The sequence below is a fragment of the Protopterus annectens genome, chromosome 8.part0, assembly GCF_019279795.1.
Source record: "Protopterus annectens isolate FY-2018-M chromosome 8.part0, PAN1.0, whole genome shotgun sequence".
In the NCBI taxonomy this organism is placed as follows: domain Eukaryota; kingdom Metazoa; phylum Chordata; order Ceratodontiformes; family Protopteridae; genus Protopterus; species Protopterus annectens.
The window spans coordinates 1059445062-1059457231 of NC_056741.1; the positions used below are offsets into that span (position 1 = coordinate 1059445062).

At 36.8% G+C, this 12170-nt stretch overlaps 1 protein-coding gene across 1 annotated transcript; it reads right to left on the bottom strand.

Moving 5' to 3' along the window:
- Positions 1 to 2379: 2379 nt before the first annotated feature.
- Positions 2380 to 6335, bottom strand: LOC122808065 (C3a anaphylatoxin chemotactic receptor-like). Its single transcript, XM_044079045.1, has one exon. The coding sequence runs from the start codon at positions 6315 to 6317 to the stop codon at positions 5220 to 5222; it is 1098 nt and encodes a 365-aa protein (XP_043934980.1). The 5' UTR covers positions 6318 to 6335; the 3' UTR covers positions 2380 to 5219.
- Positions 6336 to 12170: the final 5835 nt, after the last annotated feature.

The window sequence follows — 12170 nt, forward strand, 5'->3', positions numbered from 1 at the left end:
ATTGCAATTGGACCAACTGAATACACTATACAAGCACTAGTGAGCATCTTATTTAAGAGAATAGTAAGACATGAACTCTGAAGTTGGAATATAATGCTTCTGCAACAGTTACATTCTTAACAAAATTAAGAGCCAATCCTCAAACAGAATATACAAGAGGCACTTCATATGATGGAGAAATAAACTTTCAACTAAAAAATTACTCCAGGCACTCAGGATTTTTTCTCATGGTCATCCTGCTACTATTAATTTGTGTATCAGTGTTACATCTTACAGCCACCCTTAAAAATATTTGGTGGTGGTATTCTGGGTATAAATGAAAGGTTCTATAAATTCAGTTTGCACTCTCTAAAATAAAATCCCAAGTGTTGTCTCATACAATATGAAGTGCTTGGTACTGTCTTGCAATGGATGATACTGCAGCTTTATGCTGAAATATTATGTACAAAATTAATGGAAAAAATAGAAATGTTCAGCTCATTGTGTAAAACCTGAGCACAACTTACTTTAGAACCATTTCCAAGCTTTTTAATTACTTAAGAGTATTTCTTTAAACTTACACATAAGTCTACATTCTGTTACTAACCATTCATATTACAAATAAGTAAAGGTCCCCTTCCCTCCGTCACCCCTCCTCCTCCTCCTAAAACCTTGTTCCACCTTGCTTCTCTTCCCTTCCCTTCTCTTTTCTTCTCATCTCTTCTCTCCTCTCTCATACCCTGTCTCTTACATGAGTCTATAAGTAATAAATATTACGCAATGTACTTACCTTTTCTTGGAAACACGTCATTCCATGTTTTTTTTTTATGGAAACAATAGTCTGTATCATTTGAATTTCTACACCACAATGTCAATATCCACTGTAACTTGTTTACTGTTTCAGTAAATAATTTGAATATTTTTTTAACTAAACATTTATCATTACAACACATTTTCTTTACCCTTTCATCCTTAGCACCATATATACATTGGGTTATATTTTATGCATATGAAAATGCTAACATTTTTCATCTCTTGCAATTTATCATGAGTATATACTCCCAGGAAGGGTCTGAAAAAGGACTTTGAGATCAGAGCCCTATCTTGGTTAACAAATTGAAATTAATAAATAATTAGTCGAAACCAAGGAATGGATAAAAACATCGGTTAGCACAGCTGAGCCCTGGAATGAACCTATATCTAACAAAATTCAAGGTTGGACAGTACCTGATAGATCCTAGTCAAGTGTCCTTACTTTCAAAATAAAATACTGCTTGTACATATATAATTCAACACAAAATGCAAACAATAAACAATGTGCTAACATTCTAATCATGGGAAAAAATAGGGTCTTGTAAAGTTAAAACTTTTTTGATAACTTACATAAAAGGAAATTCTAAACAAAATGTTGGTTAAGCGCTTTCGTCTATTCACTTAGAATTCCTCAGAACCAAATTAATTCAAACAGCAACCCATTTATATAACATTACAGTTTTCAATCAAGGAAAGAAGTTAGATATTTAAATATTTAAAGGGAACTAATCCAAATAACAAGTTGTCATTAGGTGTTATTATTGCTCTACAACTTTAACACACTGTTAAATTGTGCTACACAAACATAAACATAAATATAAAATATGTGTAGTCATGCCACCGATTATCAACATGCAATTTAAATACAGTTATTTTCTGCTAAATTCTGAAATGTGTCTGAGCAATGTGAGAGAGCTTTATGTAGCAGTTCCACATTTTTTTATATTTCATTCAAACATATTATTCCAATTCCATTTTCTTCCTTCTTATTCAATCTGTTTTCTGCATTGTTCAATGTATAACATGTTTACAGTGAAATGGTTCTTCAGTCATCCATAAGGTTAAGGTTTGACTAGATTCACTATCAAAGTATTGCTTTCTATACACACTATGTACACCACAGTCTTCTCCTAAGTGTCAGATTAACATCTTTATGTTTTGGACCCATTTTAAAAGTTTCACTCACACAATTTATCCATACACCAAAGGATCATATAAAATAATATTCTGAGCTTCCAATGTTTAATTATATGTCTGTGTTTTGAAAAATGTTCTACCCTGTAGGCAAATGAACTGGAGTTCACAACCATTGCATTAACCCATTAATATGATAGTGTTAAATGACTATCTCCTGCATAATACAAAGCTACTTAATATCCTATTTAACCCAGTACCACAGCATGAGTGAAATCTCAACACTGGTACTAGAGCTTACTGGAAAATGAGGCTTCACTGAGATGAACAGACAAAAACACCAGTATTCATCTTCATTACACAGCAACATGAGAATTATGGTGATTATTCATGAAACTACTAAAGTAATACAAAATGCAAATATGTTTTTCAGTAAATCAGAAACAGCAATAGTCATGGTCATGTGTTTCACTTTATTTCAGCTCATTAGTCTGTCTAGGTACATCTGGGTTTTCCAGAAATGGGTGCTTCTATAGCAGATACTGCCATAAACCTCAAGGCAAGTATACCAAACCAAGGTTTCAAAAAAAGAAAGCAAAAAAGAAGAAAAAAATATTTTAAGACTAAATACCAAAATTAAGAAAAATATGTTTCAAATTCAGATACCAGAGAAGTAAAATGTTATGGCCAAAGACTTTATGCAGAGAAAAACTTTTGCATTCATCAGCTTTTCAAGGGGTCTATATCATTTAAGCGAATACTTTGTCAAATCGCTATTCGTCAAGCCCACATTGTCGAAACATCTCTCCATCAAACAGCTGTTTCATCAAACTTTTTCACAGGGAAAAGCAATGGCTGCCCAACCTAGTACCCATCACTTAATTCTAAAATTTTAAAATGCATCCAAGTGTGGGGGAGCTTCACCTCCCTATGTGGGGAGACTGTGCCACCCACACATCCCCACACCCCAACTAAATATAGCAACTCCAAGATCACACTACAGTAGGGAAAAGGGCAAATTCCTGATGATGGCCAACCGTTGCTTTTCCCTGTGAAAAAGTTTGATGAAATGGACATTTGCTGATGAGAGGTTTCGACAATGTGGGCTCAACAAATAATGATTCAACAAGTAAGTATTTGCTTAAATTATATAGTCTCCTTTTCAAAGCATCCTGAGAATTATGCAATTTTTTTAATGAAAATTACTGGGCATATCTGAACAAAACAGATGGATAAACACAGCCCCATCTAGAATACTAAAATATTAGTTTGAATCAGGAAAAACACTGTTGGTGACAATTTTTTACTACTTAACTTAAGTCAGTCATCTGTTGTGATAAACACCTAATTACTAATGCTAATAATACTGACTATGCTGCACATGTGTACCTTCATAATACATCTACCATGTGAATGTCTACCTTCATAATAATGCCATCTACCCCCTGCATTTGTACCTCCATAATAATACCATCTACTCTCTGCGTGTTTACCTCCATAATTGGTGCTCACACTTATTGATTCAGGTTTTATATACATTTTTAAGAGGGTAATACTTGAGAATTGAAACAAAAGGAGATTCAACATCACAAGTACTAGCTTAGAATTTTGTTATGCAGTCATGTGAATAGTTTGGTCACTGCAATCCCATAGATACAGATACTCTATAGAATTCCAGAAGACAGCTGCCTTTAGCCCGTGTCAGGTTACTATAGCTCTTCTCAAACTGTGCTCCCATTACTAGTTATTACAGAAGGAAATATAGCCAGGTTTAGCAGTAATCTAGTCACCCATAATTTATTAATAAAACTCTTAAATCAATCAGTGAATCAGAATTTAGACCCAATGTTTAGAGCTATTCCCAAGGGTGGAAAAAAGTTAGAGTAGCAGGGGTCTGCTACATCAAATAGTTGTTTATGTCTAGTTAGAGACAAAAAAAGTTTCTAGAACACTGTCTTATAAGCATATTTGCTTTTTTAGAGAAGTTCAGTCTCTCATTGTCTCCCATTCAATTCCATCTCCATATTAACTTCCCTTGACAAAGACATTATCTCATTTTAAGGTTCAGATGTGCTTCATCAGAACAACAAAGGTGTGCTACATGAGAGTTTAATTCCGAATACCTGGGTTAAGGAGCACATATTACTCACTGGTCTCATGGTACATAATAGAAGAATGACTTGACCACTGTCCATTCTGATACATTAGACAGGCAGTAGATTTAGTGAATGTTATGTTCTGTCTCCAATGAAGGTTAAATCTTGACTCTTGCAGGTCCCCTTTTAGAGGAGCTGGGAGGATGGAAATGCATCAGACATGCATGTTCCTGGGCAGGTATGTAAGAAGATACTTTATATTGTATGGCAAACAATTACAGAACATAGCCAGAGATGGATGAGATCCATTCCCAAAGAGCAAAATGCAGCAGAGTGAAATGGGGCCATAACAGCTAACTGTGAATATGTTTATATACTGATGCATGTGGCCATGCTTTGGTGAGTCTGAAGAATTTGCATGTGGGTGATTATAATGGAATGCAAAAGATAAAACATAAATAAACTGTTCATATGCAAAACGTACAAAATAAGCAAATGTGTTTATTCTAAATGTTATGCAGTGCTTCAATTGCTCTGCAAAAGACATAGAGAAAATACATTTCTTAATGCAAAAAAGGGGTTATGAATATGGAAGTTGAAGGGTTATGCTCCTACAAATTTTTTGCACATTGAGTGAAACTCAAGATGTCATGGGCAATATATATGCAATATACATTGTGAAATGGTATGTACAACAGAAGATGTTAGCACGCCTTGTTAAGTCCAAAGATTTTGCATGTGGAATAATAAGAAAAGAAACATGTATAACCCCATAAAAATAAATAAACAAATAAATGATAAACTGCTTCTATGACTGCTGTACAAATAAATGTATTAAAGAAAAGGGCATATGGAAAACATTTCCTAATGCAACACATGCTCCTGCTTTATCACACTCATTTCTACAAAAACTCATTATCTGTATAGACAATAATTATATAAATCCCCATAACTAAATCTTATTGCTGTGCAGTAGAAGGGAGATTGCACTTAGAAAATGCAACTTGTATGAAAATATCACATGCATTGTAAAAGTCTAAAAAAAAATCAGTTTTGAAAACAGCAGCACCATTACAGGTTCCATGCCATAAATTATCGTTCTGAGAATTTAGGATGCTTTCAAAAGTAAAAATACACAGCTGATGTTATTGCTGTTTAATGAGGCAAAGTGTCCATTTGATTATTTGAAGTGCTACTTTATTTTAAAGCTTCCATTTGATTATTTGAAATGGTACTTTGTTTTAAAGCTTCCATTTGATTATTTGAAATGGTACTTTGTTTTAAAGCTTCCATTTGATTATTTGAAATGCTACTTTGTTTAGCACTGTTGAAGTCCTCATAAAAAACATACTTAAGTGCAGACAGAAGAGAATCATGAAGCTGCTTTCTGAAGGTATAGCCCATGTAAACATAAAGGACTGGGTTCATGCAGCTGTTGAAGTAGGCAATGCTGGAAGCTATTTTGTAAGCCACATGTACATTCCATGCAGTTGGATTTTTCAGTTTCAGAAAACTTGTAACATGATAAGGCATCCAGCAGAAGAAAAAAGCCACAACAATTGTGATGATGATTTTAAACGACCTTTTGTACCGACGCCATGACCTTTGTTTCAGCTTAAGTGTAATTATTAGGTAGCAGCTGATAATTACAGAAAATGGCAAAAGGAACCCCACAACGAACCTGATGATGTACAATATTGTCCTGATGCCATTATCATTCAAAACTTCATAAAGTAACATATGTCCATAGCAACATTTCATTGTGTTCCCTTTTATGCAAATTTTGCGATAGAACAGATATGGTACACTTAAGGCTGTTGCAGAGATCCAAACAAATGAAGTAGCAACAGCAGCCAATTTCATGTTGCGATATTTCTTGCACCAAACTGGGTGAGCAACTATAACAAAGCGGTCAAGGCTGACAGCAGTAAGTATAAATAAGCTAGCAAACATGTTAAGAAATTTCACAAAATCATTTAGCTTACAGAAGGCTGCTGCATAGGTCAACTGAAACACCATGTCTTCTCTCACAATTGAGAGAGGACGAAGGGCTGCAAAGATGAAGTCAGCAATGGCAAGGTTCAGAAACCAATTAGTACTAACAGACTTCTGGATCTTAAATCCTGTGATCCAAATAACCATACCATTTCCCAAAGTGCCTAAAATGAAAATGATGCTGTTGGATACTGTGGCTATCACATAAAGAGTTCCATTGCTGTCTGATGTAGTAGAATTCATAAAGATAGAAGTCATTTCTGTGAAATATTCAAATGTACTTTCTTTGGCGCTCAGCATTTAAACTACCTCTCAGAATAGTGTGAAATCCTACAAATGAGGAAGCTAGTGCCAAGAAAACAGTATACAAACTCCTTATCAGGAGATTACAACATATTATAGCAATGCATCGTGACATCACTAACACTCTGAAAAAAAATAGAAAATAAAATAGAACAATGGCAAGGAACATTTAATGATCAAAGTTACACATAATAAGCAACACATGAAACTGTTTACTCTGGCAGTGGAAAAACAAAATAATGTTCATGTTAACATGATTGTTCTTCTGTTGACAATATCATTCATGTCTCTCATTCCAAATGGCTTTTTCTGTTATTCTGTTACATCTTTCTTAGGCCATCCTTGCTTTTCATTCTGTTTACTTTCAGTCCACCACTTGACTTTTTTTTCTTTTTCTGCACACACAGATGCCTACATTGATTTGCTGTAACTCATCCTAGGGTTTTGCCTTTATCGTTTTCATGAAGGACAGTGGTTCACATACTGGTATCTATGGACTATCCTTAAGATATCTCTTGCAGTCCCTTAAATAACTGAGGAACTAAAGGAGTTTTATTTCCCCTAGGATCTATAGTTAGAGATGGAAAACAAAATCACTGTAACAAATTTCAGCAAAAAAAAAAAGCTATTAAACACCATAATCGACAACTTTAATTGTAATAATAACACTTCACTGACAAAAAAATGCTACAAAAATAACTTTAGGGAACACAACTCAAACTTCTCAACAAAATACATACCTCATTCACACTTTAACACTAACCTAAGCATTTAAACACACTACACACACATATTACATATAGTCACATACACAAAACCTAAAAAGCCAACCCTTACATGCACAAACAACATTACCTTAACATTTCCATAATATTTTCCTACTAATGAGTATTTCCAACAAATAAAATCATTAACAAGGAGCAGTCACATATAAAAGGAAATCTACACACAAAAAGTAATCTAAGAACATGCACTATATAGCTAAAGCAGCTCTACTACAAAAATGTCAGCTGCACACAACCTCACTCAGATAAATAAAACTACAAAATCAAAATGTCATACAAATAAAATAAAATTATTACAATCAAGCTACTTGGCAGGCCTCCAACCTTCATACCTGCCAACATGGGCTGTTTTCCTTTACACGCTCTTACTTATATACTAGCTCCACAGTCACATAACAGTGACAAAAGTGAAAGGCCATCTTACACTAGTATAGTTGACCTAATACAGCTTGGCTAAACCACAGCTCAACAAAAACAGAATATGACACTTTATTTACAAAATAAATACTTTCTTCACTGAAACTAGGCTTGAACTGTATGATTTGCCTTACTCAATATCTATTTTAAGTTATCTGTGCATTTTGCACACCACATGATTATATGGAAGCTACATCTGTTAAGAAATTAAATTAGAGGTGAACACTGTACTGATGATTCATTTATTTATTATTATTTTATTTTCAGTTTGATTACCAGGGAAGTCCACTGGGCCAAGAAGTGCCCATTTTCAGTGGAGGCCCGGGGAGAAAAGCTCCATGTGCAATACAGTACAATAAAGGTTACAAAATACAAAAAAAAAAAGGTTACATAATATTAGAGATAAAATACAAGAGTAAGATTCATACATTCAAAAAACTGCAAGTGTAATATACATCATGAGACAGTTTAAAAAAAGCAGAACATTTTTTTTTTTGCTCTTTAGAAGTTTACAATATTTACAAGCTTGGAGTTTATTTAAAGTCTGCTAGTTCAGGTTCTTTAGAGAAATTAGATTAAGCTTGAGAGTATGAGAATATAGTAGAGCAGGAGTATGGAGAGCTTAGTGGGAAGAGTTATGTAGGGTGAAAGCAGGAGTATTTCCATTTGGAAGATATGTGTAGGAAGAGTTGTTTTTTGAAGGATTCAATGTTAGGTATAGTCTTAAGTGAAGGAGGGAGAGAGTTCCATTTTTTACCTAGAGAGAAGGAGAGTAGAAGCTGGCCAGTGGGACGTTTGGATTTGCGAATGGAGATTAGGTTTTGGTGTTCAGAGATCTGTTTGGGATGTAAGGGGGAAGAATGTTCTTTAAGGCTGGGCATTTATCAGGGGAGAATATTAATTTGTGAGTGTTGGTTAGTTGGAGATAGTCTAGGTGGTTAGGGAGTTCTAACCAATTCAGAGATTGAAGGCAGAGGCAGTGGTGAGTTGATGTTTTGGATTTAGTGGCAAATTCGGAGATCTTATTACAGCAAGCTTCAAGTTTAGAGGTGTTGGAAGCGGACATGTTGGTTAGGAGAGGGGCTCCATATAGAAGAGAAGGTAGGAGGTAGGTGATTGCCAGAGTATGCCTAGAGGAGTTGGAAAGAAATTGATTGTTCCTATATAGCATACCTAGCTTTTGGTGGGTTTTCTTTATGTTTTGTTGTATGTGAAGATCGAATTTGAGGTGTTTGTCTATGGTAATGCCAAGGAGTTTTGCAGAGGGGACTACTTCTATCACAGTGGTCGATTGGCTTAGAACATTGAAAGTGTTTTTGTCAAAGGAGGAAACCTTGGAGGGGAGGAAAATTAGTATTTTAGATTTATTGGAGTTGAGGGAAAGGTGGTTTTGGTGCATCCAGTTCTCTGTAGTGGAACACGCTATTTGAGTTTTAGTCAGTAGTTCAGGAATGTTGGGGGTGGCACAGACCAAGGTAGAGTCATCAGCGTATTGGATGACTGTAGTGTCAGGGATGACGGTGTGAAGGTTATTTATAAAGATGTTGAAAAGCATGGGTCCGAAGATGGATCCCTGAGGAACGCCAGTAGGTGTAGGCAAGAAGGAAGAGGAGGAGTTCTTCCATTTGACAGCTTGAGATCTGTCAGATAGGTAGCTGGAGAACCAGGATGGAGTATTAGAGTAGAGATTAAGGTTGGCAAGATGAAGGAGAAGGTGTGTATGGGAGATGGTGTTGAAGGCTTTAGAAAGATCTAGCAGTACTGTGGATACAATGAGTCCAGAGTCTCGAGCTTGATTGACAGTTTCTAGGAAGGATAGCAGGGCAGTTATGGTACTGTGGCCAGGACGGAAGCTGTGCTGGGTGGGTGTTAGAAGGTGATTCTGAATTAGGTAAGGCAAAGGTTGGTGTGGACACATTTTTCTAGAATTTTAGATATTGGCGAGAGGAGGGCAATGGGGCGGAAGTTAGAAATAGAGGTGTTTTTGCCTCCTTTGTGTAGAGGAAGAATGTAGGCTGAACACCATAATTTTGGCACATACGATTCATTTAAGGATCTATTAATCAGGATACTGATTGGGAGAGCAATACCTTCAGCTGCACATTTGAGGAAGGAGGAGGGTATGTTGTCTAGAGCATTAGAGCAAGGCTTTAGTTTGGATAAAAGCTTTTTTTATAAAAATGGTGGATACAGGTTTGAGATGGAAATTTAGGGGATTGTTATTTGGGTTGCTGGGTGTTGCGTGGAGGGAGTTAGGTGGATTCTTATTTGGGAATGTTTTGGTTAGCTTAGCTATGGATTCAGTAAAGAAGGTGTTGAAATGGGAGCTCAGTTCACTGTCAGTTAAACTAGGATCAGGGCAGGGGTTATTCCTAGATCCAGGATGGAGAAGGGAGTTGACTGATTTCCAGAATTGTTTAGGGTTCTTGTTGTTGTTGGACTGAAGTTTATTATAGTAGTTTTTTTTGTCCTTGGTAATAAATTTTTTTACTTGGTTGCAGAGTTGTGTATATTGGAGCAAGGCAGAGGACATTTTACTTTTCTGGTAAAGCTTCCAGGATTTGTCTCTGTGACGCATAATTTGTTTAGTTTCTATGGTGAGCCAGGGAGCAGAATTGGCTTTGATTTGTTTGTTTCTTAGACGGGCTAGGGAGTTAAGAGTATTTAGGAAGATAGAGTTAAAATGCTCTACAGCGTTGTCGAGAGGGAGAGTGTTTAGGATTTGCCAGTTAATTTGTTTAAAGATGTTAGAAAAAATTGAGGGGTTGAAATTGATAAGGTTACGAGTTTGAATGTAGACATGTTGGTGTTGGATGGAGTTAGTTGATCGATGGACGAAGGCAGGGAGATGGTCACTGAAGGTGTCAGGGATGGTGCCAGAGAGAATGATTTTGTCTGGATGGGAGACTAGTATCCAATTTATGATGGACTCTGGAGGGTGGTTTTTGTTAGGGTGAGTTGTTGAATGGATTACTTGGGTGAAGTTGTAAAGGTTAATGGATAGTGAAGGGGATGGTGTGTTGATTTTATTCCAGTCAATATTGACATCACCTAGAATAAAGGTTTCATATTTTATTTCAGTTGAGGCCCAGTGAAGAATATCTTCAAGGGTGGAGATATTGTTGCCAGGGGAGATGTATATGGAAATAATGCAGATGTTTTTATGTTTATTCAAACGGAGAAGGCTTGTTGTGATTTCAGAATTTTTGAATTGAGGGGTATGGATTTGAAGAGGAATTAGGGAGAGAAGATTGGAGTAGATTAGAGCAGAGCCTCCACCTTTTTTACTTAAACAGTCTCTTCTGAGGATGTGGTAACCAGGAGGTAAGATTTCCGAGTCTTTAATATGGGGTTTTAGCCAGGTTTCGGATATGGCTAAGATGTCAGGTTGGTTGTGATTAATCCAAGCTTGGACCTGGTGAAATTTGTTGTTAAAGCTCTGGGCATTGATAGTGAAGACCTTAAGAGTTCTAAGAGGGGAAGTGGGTGGAGAAAGGAAAGGGGAGGAAGTCTTATTTATAGTGGGAGAAGAAGAGGGTGGAAGGATGGAGTAGTTTGTGCTGAGGCAGGGGCCAGAGTTTGGATGAATGTCTCCAGATAAGGCTAGGATATTACAGGTGATAAGTTTTGGCCTTTGGTGTTTGCATAGTAGGTATTTATCAGGGGTTAGCAGAAATTTAAGAGAGAGAGTTTTTATAGAGATAGGGAATAGCTTGGGATGGAAAAGGTGCAGTAGGTTGGGAAGGATAAAGGAGGAGAATATGGTGTGGAAGTGAGAGAGTGGGGAAGATTGAAGTTGAGTGTTAGGGATAGTTTGAGTAGGAGGTAGGAATCGGGAAGCTTTATGGGAGTAAGCAGTAACAAGATACAGAGGTATTAGTAAGATGAGAAGGAAGCAGGGGAGTCAGATAGTGAAGGGAATTTGGGAGGGCATGTTTAGAATGGGTGGGGTAATGAATGGAGTAGAGAAAAGAAGTTAATATGCTAGTTAAGGAGGGAAGGTGCAGAAATGGATGGAGAGAGTTAAAATAGAGGACAAGGACAGGTAACGACTAAGTGTATAGAGGTGTAGGAATTGGAGTGGGAGGAGTAGTAGTGGGTGGGAAAGTAAGAGGAGGAGTATTATTTGATGAAAGAATGGGGGAGGGGTGGTTATAAGAGGACTGTGATTGGATAATAGAATGGGGAGGGGTAGTAATAAGAGGACTGTGGTTGGATAATAGATTTGGTAGGAGGAGTAAGTTAGGAATAAATGTAGAGGTGCTGGCGTGGGTGGGATTTGGGGGCAGTGTAGGGGAGCGGAGTGAGCCCGCAGGGCGAATGGAGCGAGTAGAGCCAAAGGAGGAGAGAGTGATGAAAACGATCAGTAAAAGAGATAGACAAGGTAAGTTTTTGCTGAGATGTGTAGGGTGAAGAAAGACTACTAAGAAATGAAGAGGTGTGTAGATAAAGGACAGAGACAGAAGTTAGGGGGCTGAAAAAAAAGGGTAGAGAAAGGGAGTTTGTAAAGAAAAGAGTAGTGGGTAGTCCTGGGACAATGGAGAGAGTAGAGGAAAGATGTCAGGGGGCTGTAAAGGGGAGGTAGGAGAGTGTAGATAAAGAAGTGGGGACAGTAAGAAGGAAGAGGAGCACCACCTAGTGGCCAGTC